The sequence below is a fragment of the Oncorhynchus mykiss genome, chromosome 23 (assembly GCF_057628025.1).
Source record: "Oncorhynchus mykiss isolate SJ-2025 chromosome 23, ASM5762802v1, whole genome shotgun sequence".
Taxonomy (NCBI): Eukaryota; Metazoa; Chordata; class Actinopteri; order Salmoniformes; family Salmonidae; genus Oncorhynchus; species Oncorhynchus mykiss.
In genome coordinates, this window is record NC_143044.1 from 44,230,432 (window position 1) to 44,250,936 (window position 20,505).

At 42.4% G+C, this 20,505-nt stretch overlaps 2 protein-coding genes across 26 annotated transcripts in view; both read right to left on the reverse strand.

Annotated features, from left to right (window-relative positions):
* Window positions 1–5,161: 5,161 nt before the first annotated feature.
* LOC110502962 (vacuolar protein-sorting-associated protein 25) lies at window positions 5,162–14,678 on the reverse strand. 4 transcript variants are annotated; one of them, XM_090217522.1, is made up of 6 exons: window positions 14,503–14,678; window positions 12,809–12,954; window positions 12,517–12,570; window positions 12,346–12,434; window positions 9,978–10,053; window positions 5,162–6,189 (listed from the first exon to the last, which is right to left on the reverse strand). In XM_090217522.1, exons 2-6 carry the CDS (start codon window positions 12,852–12,854, stop codon window positions 6,077–6,079), a joined length of 378 nt encoding a protein of 125 aa, XP_090073648.1. In that variant the 5' UTR covers window positions 12,855–12,954; window positions 14,503–14,678; the 3' UTR covers window positions 5,162–6,076. The 4 variants fall into 4 exon arrangements, with proteins under 4 accessions (XP_090073648.1, XP_090073649.1, XP_021436984.1 ...); XM_090217523.1 differs by having other exon boundaries at window positions 14,448–14,678; XM_021581309.3 differs by lacking the exon at window positions 14,503–14,678 and adding an exon at window positions 13,492–13,636.
* A 445-nt stretch (window positions 14,679–15,123) lies between these two features.
* The window catches only part of LOC110502963 (rho GTPase-activating protein 27), a 46,845-nt gene continuing 41,463 nt past the window's right edge, over window positions 15,124–20,505 (reverse strand). For 12 of the 22 annotated variants that reach the window (XR_016491142.1, XR_016491140.1, XM_090217506.1 and 9 more), the window contains 4 exons: window positions 20,352–20,429; window positions 19,576–19,707; window positions 18,451–18,556; window positions 16,983–18,224 (listed from right to left, as the gene is read on the reverse strand). Coding sequence is in view for 18 of the 22 variants with exons in the window: in XM_090217506.1 (XP_090073632.1) it covers window positions 18,047–18,224; window positions 18,451–18,556; window positions 19,576–19,707; window positions 20,352–20,429 (494 nt within the window). In the remaining 4 variants the exon portion in view is untranslated. Of the gene's footprint in view, window positions 15,231–16,982; window positions 18,225–18,450; window positions 18,557–19,575; window positions 19,708–20,351; window positions 20,430–20,505 lie in introns of those variants that run through there. The other 10 variants (XR_016491143.1, XR_016491141.1, XM_090217507.1 and 7 more) reach the window with 2 other exon arrangements.

The following is a 20,505-nucleotide window of genomic DNA, read 5'->3' on the forward strand; positions in this document are numbered from 1 at the left end:
GTATATGTCCATTCGTGTGTATATTCCTTATTTTCTTTGGAATCGTTGATAACATGATTTTCCTGTTCTGAGTTAGGTTATGTGGATAAAAAAGCATTTAAATTACAATACAATCTCTGTCTGTGTGAATGTGTTAAACAACAACCCCAAACACAGAGCTCCTATGAATCAGTTATGTAATTAATGAATCAGTTATGTAATTTTGTTTTGCTGCTTTTTGTTTTATGTTGCTCTGTCTGTATGCTACCTCTTGCTTGTCCTATGTTGCTCTGTCTGTATGCTATGTCTTGCTTGTCCTATGTTGCTATGTCTTGCTTGTTCTATGCTGCTATTGTCTATATTGTAATTGTTTTTAATAACCTGCCCAGGGACTGCGGTTGAAAATTAGCCGGCTGGCTAAAACCAGCACTTTTACTGAAACGTTGATTAATGTGCACTGTCCCTGTAAAAATAAAAAATAAACTCAAACTCAATTATATTACCAAATACCATAGAACCAAGTAAATGGTTCACCTCATGGTGAGGTGAATCAGAGCAGCATGGGATTAACCTCATTGCCTAGTGGAGGTCAGTAATGTCACAGGGGCATGTCTCCCTTTCTTGTATCCCAAATTGCACCCTATTCCATATAAAGGGCTCTCTCTAGCTGCTACTTTTGCACTGAACAAAAATATAAACACAACATGCAACAATTTGTAAAGATTTTACTGAGTTACAGTTCATATAAAGAAATTAGTCAATTGAAATAAATTAATTAGGCCCTAATCTATGGATTTCATAACTGGGAATACAGATATGCATCTGTTGGTCACAGTTACCTTTAAAAAAGGTAGGGGAGTGAATCAGAAAACCAGTCAGTATCTGGTGTGACCACCAATTGCCTCATGCAGCAAGACACATCTCCTTCCCATAGAGTTGATCAGGCTGTTGATTGTGGCCTGTGGAATGCTGTCCCACTGGAGACTTATATCTCCCTCACTAACTTTAAGCGTCAGCTGTCAGAGCAGCTTACCGATCGCTGCAGCTGTACACAACCCATCTGTAAATAGCGCATCCAACCAACCAACCACCTACCGCATCCCCATATTTGTTTTTCTGCTCTTTTGCACACCAGTATTTCTACTTGCACATCCTCATCTGCACATATATCACTCCAGTGTAAATTGCTAAATTGTAATTACTTCACCACTATGGCCTATTTATTGCCTTACCTCCTCACTTCATTTGCACACACTGTATACAGATTTTTCTGTGTTATTGACTGTACGATTGTTTACCCCATGTGTAACTGTGTTGTTTTTGTCACACTGCTTAGCTTTATCTTGGCCAGGTTGCAGTTGTAAATGAGAACTTGTTCTCAACTAGCCTACCTGATTAAATAAAGGTGAAATATATATATATATATATATATATATATATATATATATATATATATATATATATATATATATAAACTCCTCTTCAATGGCTGTGCGATGTTGCTCGATATTGGCGGGGACTGGAACACGCTGTTGTACTTGTCGATCCAGAGCATCCCAAACTTGCTCAATGGGTGACATGTCTGGCGAGTATGCAGGCCAAGGAAGAACTGGGACATTTTCACGTTCCAGGAATTGTGTACAGATCCTTGCGACATGGGGCTGTCCATGCATTATCATGCTGAAACATGAGGTGATGGTGGCGGATGAATGGCACAACAATGGGCCTCAGGATCTCGTCACGGTATCTCTGTGCATTCAAATTGCCATCGATAAAATGCAATTGTGTTCATTGTCCATAGCTTATGCCTGCCCATACCACAACCCCACCGCCACCATGGGGCACTCTGTTGACAACAGCAAACCGCTCGCCCACACACCGGTACAATTGAAACCGGGATTCATCCCTGAAGAGCACACTTCTCCTGCGTGCCAACGGTGGAGACCCTGGTGAGGACAACAAGCAGATGAGCTTTCCTGAGACAGGTTTTGACCATTTGTGCAGAAATTCTTTGGTCCCAGTTTCATCAGCTGTCCGGGTGGATGGTATCAGACGATCCCGCAGGTGAAGATGCCGGATGTGGAGGTCCTGAGCTGGCAGGGTTACACTTGGTCTTCGGTTTTGAGACGTACTGCCAAATTCTCTAAAATGGCTTTGGTAGAGAAATTAATATTAAATTCTTCGGCAACAGCTCTGGTGAACATTCTAGCAGTCAGCAGGCCAATTGCACGCTCCCTCAAAACTTGCACATTTTAGAGTTGCCTTTTATTGTACCCAGCACAAGGTCCAGCTGTGTAATGATCATGCTTTTTAATCAGCTTCTTGATATGTCACACCTCTCAGGTGGATGGATTATCTTGGCGAAAGAGAAATGCTCACTAACAGGGATGTAAACAAATTTGTGCACAAAATCTGAGAGAAATAAGCTTTTTGTGCATATGGACAATTTCTGGGATCATTAATTTCAGCTCATGAAACATCGGACCAACACTTTACATGTTGAGTTTATATTTTTGTTTGGTGTATTTACTGTAGCTCTGTACAGGAAGCATGGATTGTCTGGATTCTTCACATTCCCTCACAGGCTTCCAGTCCACCACATAGGCATAGACAGGGTGTACTGGGCAAGTTCCAAGATGCGGTGTTCTGTTAATAAGGTTGTTTTGGATCAAACTGATAGCTCATATGACCAATTATGTGTTCATAAAATATGCTTCAATTCTCTTCTAATAAGGAATGCTTGACTATGAGGGCACAACATGGTTCTGGCAATTAATTCTTCCCTCATGCAGTTGTCCTTCTTGGTCTCATCATAAACAGTGAAAGAAAGGCAGAGTGAGAGCCATGGGGTGTGTCCTAAACAGCAGTCCCTGTAGTGCACTACGTTTTACCAGAATCCCACTATATAGAGAATACGGAGCCAATATAGACGCAGATGAAACACTGAGCCATGATGATAGTAGATTGGGAGACAGAGCTTCTCTCCCATAGGTTGAAACAAGACACATCACCAAGGCCACAGTCAGCCACACTTGTCACACTACAGTGAGTTATCAGCAAACACACAAGAGTCAGCTCAGCTGGACCAGGGACCAAGCCTATGGAGACATTCCACATTGTCAGCTAATTTGCAAGGTCCTCCTCCAAGCCCAGCTGGTGATTGTAATAAGTGCATTCAGAAAGTATTCAGACAAGGGGTCTTTTTCCACATTTTGTTACTTTACAGCCTTATTCTAAAATGGATTAAAATCTACACATAGTATCCTACAATGACGAGGCAAAAACAGGTTTTTAGACATTTTTGCAAAAATATTAAAAATAAACTAAAACATCACATTTACATAAGTATTCAGACCCTTTACTCAGTACTTTGTTGAAGCACCTTTGGCAGCAATTACAGCCTCGAGTCTTCTTTAGTATGACGCTACAAGCTTGGCACACTTGTATTTGTGGAGTTTCTCCCATTCTTCTCTGCAGATCCTCTCAAGCTCTGTCAGGTTGGATGGGGAGCGTCGCTGCACAGCTATTTTCAGGTCTCTACAGAGAGGTTCGATCGGGTTCAATTCCAGGCTCTGGCTGGGCCACTCAAGGACATTCAGAAACTTGTCCCGAAGCCACTCCTGCATTGTCTTGGCTGTGTGCTTAGGGTCATTGTCCTGTTAGAAGGTGAACCTTCGGCCTAGTCTGTCCTGAGAGCTCTGGAGAAGGTTTTCATCAAGGATCTCTCCGTTCATCTTTCCCTTGATCCTGACTAGTCTCCCAGTCCCTGCCACTGAAAAACATCCCCACAGCATGTTGCTGCCAACACCATACTTCACCATAGGTATGGTGCCAGGTTTCCTCCAGATGTGACGCTTGACATTCAGGACAAAGAGATCAATCTTGGTTTCATCAGACCAGATAATCTTGTTTCTCATATTCTGAGAGACTTTGGGTGCCTTTTGGCAAACTACAGATGGCCTTTTACTGAGGAGTGGCTTCCACCTGACCACTCTACCACAAAGGCCTGATTGGTGGAGTGCTGCAGAGATGGTTGTCATTCTGGAAGGTTCTCCCATCTCAACAGAGGAACTCTGGAGCTCTGTCAGAGTGACCATCGGGTTCTTGGTCACCTCCCTGACCAAGGACCTTTTCCACCGATTGCTCAGTTTGACCAGGCAGCCAGCTCTAGGAAGAGTCTTGGTGGTTCCAAACTTCTTCCATTTAAGAATGATGGAGGCCACTGTGTTCTAGGGGACTGTCAATGCCGCAACAAAAAAATTGGTGCGCTTCCCCTGATCTGTGCCTCGACACAATCTTGTCTCGGAGCTCTACGGTCAATTCCTTCTTCGACCTCATGGCTTGGTTTTTGCTCTGACCTGCACTATCAAGTGTGGGACCTTACATAGACAGGTGTGTGCCTTTCCAAACCATGTCCAATTAATTAAATTTACCACAGGTGGACTTCAATCAAGTTGTAGAAACATCTCAAGGATGATCAGTGGAAATAGGATGCATCTGAGCTCAATTTCTAGTCTCATGTCAAAGGGTCTGAATTTTTATTTGTAATACATTGGCAAAACATTCTAGAAATCTGTTTTTGCGTTGTCATTATGGGGTATTGTGTGTAGGTTGATAAGGGAAAAAATGTATTTAATACATTTTAGAATAAGGCTGTAACGTAACAAAATGTGAAAAAAGGTAAAGGGGTCTGAATACTTCACAAATTAACTGTAGGTAAACACAGTAACATCCCAGTCAGTCTGTCTAGTGATCCCTAGGAAGTTGCTACCAACATGGTTGTGTAAGGCAGGCTATATATTTCTTGGTTATGTAGAGTCTCTGGGCTTGATCAACATTGCAGACGACTGCCAACTAACTGATCTACAAATCACTGCATAAACACTCATTATCATTAGTAGATGAGTCAGTCAGAATTGTCCCACAAAACATCAATGACTTGATGCTCTCAAACAACCTTTAGTATTACTTTAACTAAATAATGTTCTTCCCTATATACGCCTGGTGCCCATTCATAAAGTCGTATTAAAACTGTAATACAGAAACTGCATTTATCTTTTGACACTAGGGGGCACTATAATACAACAAATTCATCCAAGCTCCCCTGAGCAAGGATATGTATGGTATGTTGCCCCCATAGACATTCATATATATAAAATAGATTGGCGCTCAAATCCTTGACTCAATATCTATTCAATTTATTTCTTACAGCATTCCACTAGTAAAAAAAAAAAAAAAAAGAGGTTCAATGGAACACAGAGACAGTGTCATAGGTTCTGTACTAAGGGTTTACAGCAGTCAGTCTGTGCATGAGACATCCAGCACCATTATAACAGCTGAACTAAACCAAGATTCTGTTTCCTCTTCCTGGGGTTTTCAAACTCCCCAAATGTATCTAGGGGTGTCTTGACTGGAATTTCTGGTAAAGAGGAACAGCAATAAAACAGGTGGGCAGAAGTCCCCAGCTCTGCCGCACCACTACCACATCGCTGCAAGTATATTTGTTATTAACCAGGAAGGTGACAATAAAAATGAGTTCTAAATACAAAACAGAAGAAAACAGTAAGGGGAAGATAGGTTGTGGGGAAAGTTTCTCTCCAAGAATACCTAAACATGTATAGGACTGGCTCCCCTGAATTATTTGACACGTCTGTCAGAACACCTGCCCACATCAAAAGTCCCAGGTGACTACCACAGTAGTCAAACTAAAGTCATCTCCTAAACTGCTCCTGCAAATGGATAATAGTGTCTGCTAAATTACTAAAATGTACATTTACTATCTAGATTGGTTCTCTTCCAATAAGAAAATGCTTTAAATTTATGAGGAACCAAAAATTGACTATTATTCTCATCAAGCAGGTGGATTGGGTGCAGAGGTGCAAATAATAGCCTTTTAAACAGCAGTATCCCTATTAACATGGTCCCAGATCTGTTTGCACTGTCTTGTCACATCCTGTGTCACACCAATGACCACATGAGTTAGCAGGACAACACAAACAGATTTGGGAACAGGCTAGCAGAACCCTCACAGTCTATAAGGATTAAAGGTTCCCAATCTGAGTTGAGACCTTGATCAATCCCACAATGCAATGCTACTTCAGAAGAACTTGACCCCCTTCCCGTCATCCATGGTGATGACCTCTGCCTTGCCGTCCGTCTGCAGGGCCTGCAGCGAGCGAATCAGCATCCACTCCTCCAGCCCATGGAATTCTGGGGGAAATGTGTTACAGCTATTTACTTATGCTGTACAGCTCAGATGGTATAAAACAGTACAAATGTTTTGTGGTAGGGATAAATAGCAAGAAATACAGTACATTCGGAAAGTAGTCACACCCCTTGACTTTTTCCACATTGTTACGTTACAGCCTTATTCTAAGATTAAATTGCTTTTTTTCATCAATCTACACACAATACCCCATAATGACAAAGCAAAAACTGTTGATCACATGACAAAGTAAAACACAAAATATCACATTTACATAAGTATTCAGACCAGTTCACCTGACGTGCTACCTTGTCCTAGACCTGCTGTTTTCGACTTCCTCTCTAGCGCACCTGCTGTCTCTAACTCTATAGTCAGGATCTGAATGCTCGGCTATGAAAAGCCATTTAATATTATTAGACCCTGCTGTTCATCTATGAACGTTTGAACATCTTGGACATGTACTGTTATAACTTCCACCCGGCACAGCCAGAAGAGTGGCCCCCCTCAGAGCCTGGTTCCTCTCTAGGCTTCTTCCTAGGGAGTCTTTCCTAGCCACCATACTTCTACATCTGCATTGCTTGCTGTTTGGGGTTTTAGGCTGGGTTTCTGTATAGCAATTTGTGACATCGGATGATGTAAAAACAGCTTAATAAATACATTTGATTACTCAGTACTTTGTTGAAGTGCCTTTGGCAGCGATTACAGCCTCAGGTCTTCTTGGGTATGACGCTAAAACATTGGCACACCTATATTTGGGGAGTTTCTCCCATTCGTCTTTGCAGATCCTCTCAAGCTCTGTCAGGTCGGATGGGTAGTATCGCTGCACAGCTATTTTCAGGTCTCTCCTGAGATGTTTGATCGGGTTCAAGTCCAGGCTCTGGCTGGGCCTCTCAAGGACGTTCAAATCAAACTTTATTTGTCACATATGCCGAATACAACAAGTGAGGACCTTACAGTGAAACGCTTACTTGCAAGCCCTTAACCAACAGTGCAGTTACCAAATAAACTAAAGTAAAAAAAAAAAAAAAAGTAACACAATAACGAAGCCATATACAGGGGGCACCGGTACCGAGTCAGTGTGCAGGGGTACAGGTTAGAGGTCATTTGTACATGTAGTTAGGGGTGAAGTGACTATGCATAGATAAAAAACGGCGAGTAGCAGCAGTGTACAAAACAAATGGGGGGGGGGTCAATGTAATAGACCGGTAGCCATTTGATGAATTGTTCAGCAGTCGAATGGCTTGGGGGTAGAAGCTGTTCAGGAGCATTTTAGTCCTAGACTTGGTGCTCCGGTACCGTTTGTCGTGTGGTAGCAGAGAAAACAGTCCATAACCTGGGTGACTGGAGTCTCAGACAATTTTATGGGCTTTCCTCTGACAACGCCTATTATATATGTCCTGAATGGCAGGAAGCTTGGCCCCAGTGATGTACTGGGCCGTACGCACTACCCTCTGTAGTGCCTTACAGTCAGATGCTGAGCAGTTGCCATACCGGGCAGTGATGCAAGCATTCAGGATGCTCTCGATGGTGCAGCTGTATAACTTTTTGAGGATCTGGGGACCCATGCCAAATCTTTTCAGTCTCCTGAGGGGGAAAAGGTTTTTGTTGTGCCCTCTTCGCGACGGTCTTGGTGTGTTTGGACCATGACAGATCGTTGGTGATGTGGGCACCAAGGAACTTGAAACTATTGACCCACTCCACTACAGCCTCGTCGATGTTAATGGGAGACAGTTTGGCCCTCAATTTCCTGTAGTCCACGATCAGCTCCTTTGTCTTGCTTAAATTGAGGGTGTTGTCTCTGACCGCCTCCCTATAGGCCGTCTCATCGTTGTCGGTGATCAGGCCTACCACTGTTGTGTCATCAGCAAACTTGGTGGTGTTGGAGTCGTGTTTGCCCACGCAGTCGTGGGTGAACAGGGCGTACAGGAGGGGACTAAGTACACACCCCTGAGGGGCCCCAGTGTTGAGGATCAGTGTGGCAGATGTGTTGTTGCCTACCCTTACCACCTGGGGCAGCCCGTCAGGAAGTCCAGGATCCAGTTGCAGAGGGAGGTGTTTAGTCCCCGGGTCCTTAGCTTAGTGATGAGCTTCGTGGGCACTGTGGTGTTGAACGCTAAGCTGTAGTCAATTAACATCATTCTCACATAGGTGTTCCTTTTGTCCAGGTGGGAAAGGGCAGTGTGGAGTGCGATTGAGATTGCGTCATCTGTGGATCTGTTAGGGCGGTGTGCGAATTGGAGTGGGTCTCGAGTACCCAGGAGGATGCTGTTGATGTGAGCCATGACCAGCCTTTCAAAGCACCTCATGGCTACCGACATGAGTGCTATGGGGCGGTAATCATTTAGGCGGGTTACCCTCTCATCCTTGGGCACAGGGACCATGGTGGTCTGCTTGAAACATGTAGGTATTACAGACTCGGTCAGGGACAGGTCGAAAATATCAGTGAACACACTTGCCAGTTGGTCCGCGCATGCTTCGAGTAGGCATCCTGGTAATCCATCTGGCCCCACGACTTTGTGAATATTGACCTGTTTAAAGGTTTTGCTCACCTCGGCTACTGAGAGCGTTATCACACAGTCATTCAGAATAGCTGCTCTCGTGCATGCTTCAGTGTTGCCTGCCTTGAAGCAAGCATAAAAGGTATTTAGCTAGGCTCGCGTGACTGGGCAGCTCGCCTCTGGGTTTCACTTTGTAGTCCGTAATATTTTTAAATCCTTGCCACATCCGACGAGTGTCAGAGCCGGTGTAGTAGGATTCAATCTTAATCCTGTTTTGACACTTTGCTTGTTTGATGGTTCGTATGAGGGCATAGCCGGATTTCTTAGCACCCGGATTAGTGTCCCGCTCCTTGAAAGCGGCAGCTCTAGCCTTTAGTTCGATGTGCATGTTGCCTGTTATCCATGGCTTCTGGTTGGGATATGTACGTACGGTCACTGTGGGGACGACGTCGTCGATGCACTTTTGGATGAAGCCAATGACTGAGGTGGTATACTCAACGACATTGGATGAAACCCGGAACATATACCAGTCTCTGCTAGCAAAACAGTCCTGTAGCGTAGCCTAGCATCCGTGTCATCTGACCACTTCCGTATTGGGCGAGACTTGTCCCGAAGCCACTCCTGAGTTGTCTTGGCTGTGTGCTTAGGGTTGTTGTCCTGTTGGAAGGTGAACCTTCGCCCAAGTCTGAGGTCCTGAGCACTCTGCAGCAGGTTTTCATCAAGGATCTAACCGTTCATCATTCCCTCGATCCTGACTTGTCTCCCAGTCCCTGCCGCTGAAAAACATGCCCACAGCATGATGCTGCCTCCACCATGCTTCACCGTAGGGATGGTGCCATGTTTCCTCCAGACGTGACCCTTTGGCAATCAGGCCAAAGAGTTCAATCTTTGTTTCAACAGACCAGAGAATATTGTTTCTCATGGTCAGAGTCCTTTAGGTGCCTTTTGACAAACTCCAAGCGTGCTATGTGCAATTTACTGAGTGGCGGCTTCTGTCTGGCCACTCTACCATAAAGGCCTGATTGGTGGAGTGCTGCAGAGATGGTTGTCCTTCTGGAAAGAGTCTGAATACCTATGTAAAAAGGTATTTCAGTTCTTATTTTTAATAGAATTGCAAAAATTTCAAAAAACCTGTTTTCGCTTTGTCATTATGGGGTATTGCGTGTAGATTGAAGAGGCAAAAAAACGATTTCATAATTAAGCAGTAACGGGGGAAAAAAATGTGGAAAAAGTCAAGGTGTCGAATACTTTCCGAATGCACTGTACGTCAAAAATGCACATTTCTGTTGTTGTACCTTCGCTTTCTGTGTCGTCACCGTTGGCGAGCTCGTAGAGTGTAAACACCGTATTGACCATACCATTTTTAGAGACCTGAAATGATAGGGAGAGGAAACACAAACTTCATAAAGAAGTATCAATAACAGCATACTGAGATCACCAGGATTTAGACTATTACTAGTAAATCTAGTAGAGCTCGACCGATTAATCGGAATGGCCGATTAATTAGGGCCGATTTCAAGTTTTCATAACAATCGGAAATCTGTATTTTTCGACAATGATTTGGACGATTATTATTTTATTTTTTAAAACATGTTTATTTAACTACGCAAGTCAGTTAAGAACACATTCTTAATTTCAATGACAGTCTAGGAACGGTGGGTTAACTGCCTTGTTGGCAGAACGACAGATTTTTACCTTGTCAGCTCGGAGATTCAATCTTGCAACCTTAACCGTTAACTAGTCCAACACTCTAACCCCCTGCTTTACATTGCACTCCACGAGGAGACTGCCTGTCACCCGAATGCAGTAAGAAGCCATTAAACTTATCTTATAAAAAACTATCAATAAATCATAATCACTAGTTAACTACACATGGTTGATGATATTACTAGTTTATCTAGCGTGTCCTGCGTTGCACATAATCGATGCGGTGCGCATTCGTGAAAAAGCACTGTCGTTGCTCCAACGTGTACCTAACCATAAACATCAATGCCTTTCTTAAAATCAATACACAAGTATATATTTTTAAACCTGCATATTTAGTTAATATTGCCTGCTAACATGAATTTATTTTAACTAAGGAAAAGGTGTCACTTCTCTCGCATCAGAGTATATGCAGCCGTTTGGGCCGCCTGGCTCGTTGCGAACTGTGTGAAGACTATTTCTCCCTGACAAAGGGTGCCAACTTCGCCAAACGGGGGATGATTTAACAAAAACGCACAATCGTTGCACGACTGTACCTAACCATAAACATCATAGCCTTTCTTAAAATCAATACACAGAAGTATATATTTTTCAACCTGCATATTTAGCTACAAATAAATCCAGGTTAGCAGGCAATATTAACCAGGTGAAATTGTGTCACTTGCGTTCAATTGCACACAGAGTCAGGGTATATGCAACAGTTTGGGCTGCCTGGCTCGTTGCGAACTAATTTGCCAGAATTTTACGTAATTATGACGTAACATTGAAGGTTGTGCAATGTAACAAGAATATTTAGACTGATGGACGCCACCCGTTAGATAAAATACGGAACGGTTCCGTATTTCACTGAAAGAATAAACGTTTTGTTTTCGAGATGATAGTTTCCGGATTCGACCAAATTAATGACCTACGGCTCGTATTTCTGTATGTTATTATGTTATAATTAAGTCTATGATTTGATAGATCAGTCTGACTGAGCGATGGTAGGCACCAGCAGGCTCGTAAGCATTCATTCAAACAGCACTATTGTCCGTTTTGCCAGCAGCTCTTCGTTGTGCTTCAAGCATTGCGCTGTTTATGACTTCAAGCCTATCAACTCCCAAGATTAGGCTGGTGTAACCGATGTGAAATGGCTAGCTAGTTAGCGGGTGCGCGCTAATAGCGTTTCAAACGCCACTCGCTCTGAGACTCTTGAGTCGTTGTTTCCCTTGCCCTGCAAGGGCCGCGGCTTTTGTGGAACGATGTGTAACGCTGCTTCGAGGGTGGCTGTTGTCGATGTGTTCCTGGTTCGAGCCCAGGTAGGAGCGAGGAGAAGCTATACTGTTACACTGGCAATACTAAAGTGCCTATAAGAACATCCAATAGTCAAAGGTATATGAAATACAAATCGTATAGAGAGAAATAGTCCTATAATTCCTATAATAACTACAACCTAAAACTTCTTACCTGGGAATATTGAAGACTCATGCCAAAAGGAACCTCCAGCTTTCATATGTTCTGAGCAAGGAACTTAAACGTTAGCTTTCTTACATGGCACATATTGCACTTTTACTTTCTTCTCCAACACTTTGTTTTTGCATTATTTAAACCAAATTGAACATGTTTCATAATTTATTTGAGGCTAAATTGATTTTATTGATGTATTATATTAAGTTAAAATAAGTGTTCATTCAGTATTGTTGTAATTATTATTATTACAAATAAATATATACTTTTTTTTCCTCTGCCAATGAATCTGTATCGGCTTTTTTTGGTCCTCCAATAATCGGTATCGGTGTTGAAAAATCATAGTCGGTCGACCTCTAAAATCTACTAGACCACTGCACATCTTCTATAATGATAATACATTACAGTATTCTTCCAACAATGTAAATGGCGATCTAGGCTGCGTCCAGAGAAGCACCCTACTCCCTATATAGTGTATTCCTTTAGACCAGGACCCATAGCAGACCTACTCACCCACTGGTAAATTAGTTTGCCCCATTCCTCTGGCCTCCTCCACATGACTAGACACTGTGTCTTGTTCTTGTCTAACCATTCCAGGTTCCCTGCAAGCAATATCCAGTTAAATTATTGTTAGTGTCATAATAAGAATCCAAATACATCTTTCAATGAAAGCAGCCCTGTTACCTTTTTTCCTCAATTCCTCAAAAACAATTAGTATGGCCTCCGTTGATAGTTTTCCTGCAAGATCAGTTAAGGTTTCTAGCAGATATGAGGGGAAATGTTCAGGGGGTATAATTTCAAAGAACATCCGTATAAAGTTTAAGTTATTACCTTTCCATAGCTTCAAAGTCACTATCCAACAACAAATAACAGGACAGTAAATCCAGAGATGGCCTCTTGTGTTTTTTTCGGATTGGTTAAATTTATGACATATGGTCAGTAAGTGAAACTTAGAACACGGCGAATAAAAGGATACTATCAATATTCTTGTGGTTGAACACAGGGCTCTCTTGGACTTCCATGATGTCCAAAGTGTAGAGCTTGTGATGGCGGCAGTAGGAAAGAGCAAGGGAGCACCATGCTGCAAGCTGTTTCTGTCTGGTGTCAACATTGGGTTGTAACCTGTCAAAAATCAAAAGTAACCATTGCATCAACTTATATTGGCATGTAGCTAAGTTAAGAGACAGAAGTACCTAGATAACCACTCACTAACGGCTAAGTAAGTTTGATTAAGTTGGAGAGGTGAATAATAATCATAAACGTTAGCTGGGAACAACCACATCATACATTATTTGTTGCAAATTTGAAAATTGAATGCAATGCATCTAGACAATTGACCATCCTAGTTAACAAGCTTTACGAGCCAGCTAGCTAATATATCATAGGTAGCTAACGTTAACTCTATTTATAAACGAAGTAGTTATAACATCAAGAAGAATAGCTATCTAGCTAGCTACATATCGAGCAAAGCACTACAATCATTCATTGCATCGAAACCTTGAATCGAACCTAAAATATGTTTGCCTTGGATGGCTAAAGCTAACTTCCCTAGCTAGCTTCAGCTAGCATTATTGTAAAGCAGGAAAACAATTTTATTCGAAAACACAATACTTCTTTATACCTGGAATCGCAGTTTAGTTGTGAAAAGTGTTCACTTACGTAAAAAACGGAGGGAAATTATACTGCCAAGGCCACTCAAAACTCATTGCAAAAAAATTTACGCACAGCTGACACCCGGAAGTAAGTGAAACCTATAAATCTTCTTCTTCAATGCGACAACGGCGGTTGGCATCCAATAAATGTTCCATTGCCGCCACCTACTAGATTGGAGTACAACTTCGTTATACTTTGCTTGAAAAATCTATAAATAAATAAACAAATACACTACCATCGAACACTACACTTACCAAAATAAAAATACCAAATATTAATAAAATATAACACCACCCTACTCCACTATTCATATATTTGGTCCTACCTCAGGCCAACAACCTGAAAGGATGGGACACCAACACTTAACACACTCAGTAAGTCTTCTGATGTCAAGTCTCGCAAAGTCAAATACTTTAACTGCAGCTTCCACCACAACCTCAATTTTCTGCGACGTACGTTCCATCGCTACAGTACAGTTGATAACCATTACTATAAATGCTAATAAACCCAATCTCACTGAAACATATCACTTGTTGGCCTATCCCTCTGTACTGGTACAGATCTACTTACACCACTCCTCTCAGGATCCCGCCCCCTTGTCCCATCTTCCTCTACTTTCTTCACTGCCTCAGCATATGACAACTTCTGCACTACTCCAAATCAAATGTATTTATGTAGCCCTTCTTACATCAGCTGATATATCAAAGTGCTGTACAGAAACCCAGCCTAAAACCCCAAACAGCAAGCAATGCAGGTGTAGAAGCATGGTGACTAGGAAAAACTCCCTAGAAAGGCCAAAACCTAGGAAGAAATCAGGCTATGAGGGGTGGCCAGTCCTCTTCTGGCTGTGCCGGGTGGAGATTATAACAGAACATGACCAAGATGTTCAAATGTTCATAAATGACCAGCATGGTCAAATAATAATAATCACAGTAGTTGTCGAGGGTGCAACAAGTCAGCACCTCAGAAGTAAATGTCAGTTGGCTTTTCATAGCCGATCATTGAGAGTATCTCTACCACTCTTGCTGTCTCTAGAGAGTTGAAAACAGCAGGTCTGGGACAGGTAGCACGTCCGGTGAACAGGTCAGGGTTCCATAGCCACAGGCAGAACAGTTGAAACTGGAGCAGCAGCACGGCCAGGTGGACTGGGGACAGCAAGGAGTCATCATGCCAGGTAGTCCTGAGGCATGGTCCTAGGGCTCAGGTCCCCCGAGAGAGAGAAAGAAAGAAAGAAAGAAAGAAAGAAAGAGGGAAGAGAGAATTAGAGAGAGCATACTTAAAAATTCACACAGGACACCAGATAAGACAGGAGAAATACTCCAGATATAACAGACTGACCCTAGCCCCCCGACACAAACTACTGCAGCATAAATACTCTAACCCTGGAAACCTCAACCTGACTCTCTTGCATGGGACATTTCTGATCCCCAGCCCCATGGGCACCCCTACAATTAACACATACCACTACTTTCCCCGATGCTACACATTCCTTTGTCTCATGCCCTTCTGCACACTTCTCACACTTCTCCCATAAGCTTGACATCTGTAACAACATAATGTATTTGGCACAAAAGTTCATACAGGATATATTATACATCCTAACATCACTTTGTCGAGCAAAGACTCAACATCAAAACAGCAGCACCCACCCGTAGCACGTGCTCCAGCAGGTAAATTTCACTGGTCATCCCCAAAGCCAACTCCTCCTTTGGCTGCTTTTCCTTCCAGTTCTCTGCTGCCAATGACTGGAACGAATTGCAAAAATCACTGAAGCTGGAGACTCATATCTCCCTCACTAACTTTAAGCACCAGCTGTCAGAGCAGCTTACAGATCATTGCACCTGCACATAGCCCATCTGTAAATACCCTACCCAACTACCTCATCCCCATATTGTTATTTTTTTTGCACCCAAGTATCTCTACTTGCACATTCATCTTCTGCACATCTATCACTCCAGTGTTTATTATTATTATTTCGCCACTATGGCCTGTTTATTGCCTTACCTCCCTAATCTTCCTTCATTTGCACACACTGTGTATAGACTTTTTCTATTGTGTTATTGACTGTACGTTTGTTTATTCCATGTGTAACTCTGTGTTGTTTGTGTTGCACTGCTTTGCTTTATCTTGGCCAAGTCGCAGTTGTAAATGAGAACTTGTTCTCAACTGGCCTACCTGGTTAAATAAAGGTGAAATACATATTTTTTTAAATAAAAAACTCAAAAAGAACAATGACACTTCTGTTTCACCCCTCATGCCACCCTGTCTGTGTCGCACCAAACAACAAGCATCACAAACACTGGGAATCTTCCCCTTCAGTTGGTCAACTTTTACATTTACTGCTACCCCAGAAATCAGTCCTTTCAATGGTGCCTTTTTCTTGAGAGCAAAACAATTCACATTTCTTGCCCCCATTCGTTTAACGCGGAGCGCCTTCTCCCTCTGACCATCAGAAACACAAACAATTATCACAAGACCACTTCTGGTTACCTTCACCGATTTCACAGCAACCAACTCTGTTTTCACCCACCCTGAAACCGCAAATGGATCTGCCAAAAGGCAAGGGTCCACATTTTCCAAAAACTTCACTCCTACTGTCACAGACTCATCTTTATCCTGACCCTTGGTGCAAGCATCAGGCTCCGAGAACTTCACCACACCTATAACCTCCAATACTTCAACCTCATTCACTTCTTTTTCTCCTCCTGTCTTCAGCTCATTCTGCTTACACTTTCTACCATTCTTCTTTAAGAAACCATCTCCCTTTTCTCCAGCATTTTTAACCGACTCAAGCTCACCCTCTTCCTTCCTCTCTCTTAGACCTCCCCTGCCTCTCTTTTTCCTGCCATTCCTCCTCCGTATTCCAAGTATACGTCTCCTTATGATAACACTGCACTTCTCCTGATATACATCTTGTTCTTGCATTCTCAAGGGATGCATTTAACCGGCTGTCACAATCTCCGTACAATGTAACGCTCAACAGTACAACCCACTTACAAAGCAGACGCTTCGTCTGGATGTTCTTCTTTACCGTAACGCTATTCCATTTCAAACAAGCGTGCTCTTCCTGTCGTTTGTCATCGGATGATATTATTCCTCAACTCATCCGATGACAAATGACGTAAAAGGAATATTATAAACTGGGTGGTACGAGCCCTGAATGATGATTGGCTGACAACCGTGGTATATCAGACCGTATACCACAGGTATGACAAAACAAACATTTTTACTGCTCTAATTACGTTGGTAACCAGTTTATAATAGCAATAAGGCACCGCAGGGGTTTGTGGGATATGGCCAATACACCATGGCTAAGGGCTGTATCCAGGCACTCTGTGTTGTGTCATATCCCACATGCTTATTGCTTAAATAGCGCAATCTGGCGGCCGGTTGGGCTATATATCACACACATCTATCACACATCTGTGGATAAGTTACATTATGTCATGAAAAACTGATTTATATTACAAGACATATTGAGAAAGGAGTGAGTCATGTTACTTGACACGTTTGTGCAGTTATTTTATTAAAGAAACACATTGTGCAATTTCAGTAATTTACAGCATAAATATGATATTTATTTCTATGTACAGAACAAAAACCTAATGTCATGCTTATCACACCTGTCTTTTCATTTTGGTCTTTCTTGACTCTATTAAGGCTAACAAACATCCTTAAATAGTACCGCCATACGTTATTATCATTCTGTGTTAATTAAACAAATTTCTCATTGTAAGTTAAAACTAAATGTATTTAAAAAAAGATGTCATCTGATTATCCAGTACAACATCTAGAGAGGCTGTACAAGGGAAGTCAGTGTCACAGCATGTATTTTATAAATGTCTAAATGAGTCATATACATTGACTGAATAAGACACATTCATAACACAGGACTTCTGAGCTACACAGCAACATCAGATCCACCTTTAAACATTTCAATGTAATCTTTAAAAATACATCTGAAATGGTTTGTCTGATCTGTGGTTAAAACAAAGTATCAAAGTGTCTTTCCAGGTTGCCTTGGGAATTGGGGTGTTAAGATAAAATCACGTTATTGTGATGTTACATTTCTACATGAAAGGAAGATTTCAAAGTAGGCCTATAGCAACCCACATGTCTTTTTAGATTGCACATAAGTGATGCCTTGAGCAGGTGTGCTATTTCACAATGAGGAATGCAATGAGTTGCAGAAATTCAGAGAACAATCTGAATTGGTTAATGATTATCAAATGCAGATATTACAATAAATGCAGTGCAAATATTTGACATCCCCTTCAACTAGCTTCTCCGTGGTTGCCTCCCAATCTCTCCTTTCTCCTGTAGTGTGCGCTTGTTCCCTTCCCTTCATGGATTTGAAAGGAAATGACAGGTAGGTCTATATTTAAACTCCCTCTAGTCCATGCTACACCAATGCAATTTGTGAGGAGTAGTGAACAAGTGCACACTTTAGAAAGAAGGAAAGATTAGTTGGATGCACCCTCTGTGCGGTAGTGATTGTGTTTTTTCCCCTTTTCCCCTAATTTGACCCCTGTCCTCTGACTGACAGATGCTTACCATTGGTTCAACTGGAATGGAAGATGTATTCGTATTGGTTGAGGATTAGCTCCACTATCTGGTTCTGGAAAACCATGTGCATGGTGATATTGGCTGACTCCATCTCTGGCCGGAGCAGCGTGGGACCAAAGACGATAGCCACGTTCTGCACAGTCATACGGTTCTCCTCTCCATACTCTATCACTCTAAGAGGGGCAAGGGGGGGGGGGGGGGGGGGGAGGAGGGTGGGAAGAGAGCGAAAGCGAAAGAGAGCGAGTGAGAGAACGAGGGACGATAGGGGGGGGAGAAAGAGGGGAGAGAGAGAGCAAGAAGACAAGAGAGAGAAGCAGAATACAACCAGTTATCATTAGTTATCATAATATCATCAATACAATAGGGCACAGGCTAAATGTGAGTGTGTGAAAGACATACTTGCGTAAATGGCTGAAGAGGAGTTCCATGGTATCATGGTTTGGCCGAGGGAGAGACTCAACAAGCTCTCGCATGTAAGACACTTTGTGGTGGTAATCAACAGTTCCTGTAAACAAGACAGGATAGAACAATACACATTTTTACTAATGTATAGATTCAAGGGCACAAGTGTGTTACAATCTCCACTGCTTATTAAAAAGAGAAGTGAGGTGGTAAACACGATTAGTCCTTCCTTGATAGTGAAGTAATAGCTTAACAGTTTTAGACTGTTAACTGAGGTGGCATTGTGGGTCTAATGCTTAACAGTTTCAGACTATTCTACACTGTGAGGAAACTAAGTTGGCTTTGTGGGGCTAATAATGAACAGTTTCAGACTATTCTACACTGTGTGAGGAAACTGAGGTGGCATTGTGGGGATAATGCTTAACACAGTTTCAGACTATTCTACACTGAGGAAACCGGTGTCTGTACGTAGCCTCGCTACTTTTGTAGCCTCGCTACTGTTATTTTTCACTGTCTTTTTACTGTTGTTTTTATTTCTTTACTTACCTATTGTTCACCTAATACCTTTTTTGCACCATTGGTTAGAGCCTGTAAGTAAGCATTTCACTGTAACCTGTTGTATTCGGCGCACGTGAGAAATAAACTTTGATTTGATTTGAAACTGAGGTGGCATTGTGGGGATAATGCTCAACACAGTTTCAGACTATTCTACAGTGTGAGGAAACTGAGTTGGCATTGTGGGGATAATGCTTAATACAGTTTCAGGGGCGGCAGGGTAGCCTAGTGGTTAGAGAGTTGGACTAGTAACCGAAAGGTTGCAAGTTCAAATCCCCGAGCAAATCTGTCGTTCTGCCCCTGAACAGGCAGTTAACCCACTGTTAATACAGTTTCAGTCTGTGAGTAAACAGGTTGCATTGTGGGGCTAATGCACAGTTTCAGACTATTCTACAGTGTGTGAGGCTAATAATTGGGGCTAATAATTAACAGTTTCAGACTATTCTACACTGTGTGAGGAAACTGAGGTGGCATTGTGGGGCTAATAATTAACAGTTTCAGACTACACGACATTGAATGAGGAAACTGAGGTTCCATTAAGGGGACAGCGTCCGGCCTGCTGCTTACTGATGGCCTGGATGAAGCGGCTGAAGTGACTGAAGGGGAAAAGGGGTTCAGGAAGCTCCCTGAAGAACAGCTTCAGAGCCCCTGTGATAACGTGGATGTCCTCCCACTGGCCATCCTCCAGGTCCAGCTCCTCTGTGGAACACAATTACTTTTTTGATATACGTTTGATATATGTCCATTTAAAACAATATTCAGCCACACCAGTGGAACCCATAAAACAATATTCAGCCACATCAGTGGAATCCATAAAACAATATTCAGCCACACCAGTGGAACCCATAAAACAATATTCAGCCACACCAGTGGAACCCATAAAACAATATTCAGCCACACCAGTGGAACCCATAAAACAATATTCAGCCACACCAGTGGAACCCATAAAACAATATTCAGCCACATCAGTGGAACCCATAAAACAATATCCAGCCACACCAGTGGAACCCATAAAACAATATTCAGCCACACCAGTGGAACCCATAAAACAATATTCAGCCACATCAGTGGAACCCATAAAACAATATTCAGCCACACCAGTGGAACCCATAAAACAATATTCAGCCACACCAGTGGAACCCATAAAACAATATTCAGCCACACCAGTGGAACCCATAAAATAATATTCAGCCACACCAGTGGAACCCATAAAACAATATGGAGGCTAACATAAAACGTATAATGACCCTCTGGACGTCACAGAACACATTCACAGAACACAGTCACAGAACACAGTCACAGAACACAGTCTCTCACACACACAGTAAATGTAAAGGCATTACCATGATCTGCCTTGAAGCGTAGTTTCTGAATGACAGCTAGATTCCCACTGACTCTGTAGAGTCCATCCATGTCCAGACCTGTGAAGACACACACACACACACACATCAGCATATGGGTCAATCAACTACTGTGGTAACCTTTGTTTCTATTACC

Excerpts from the sequence above, each read along its gene's own strand:
- LOC110502962 (XM_021581309.3), bottom strand. The coding sequence starts at position 13,538 with ATGAGTTTTGAGTGGCCTTGGCAGTATAATTTCCCTCCGTTTTTTAC. Across the intron at positions 12,955-13,491 it reads AATTTCCCTCCGTTTTTTAC|GTTACAACCCAATGTTGACA; the intron begins GTAAGTGAACAC and ends GATTTTTGACAG. Across the intron at positions 10,054-12,345 it reads GCAAACTAATTTACCAGTGG|GTCTCTAAAAATGGTATGGT; the intron begins GTGAGTAGGTCT and ends CTATCATTTCAG.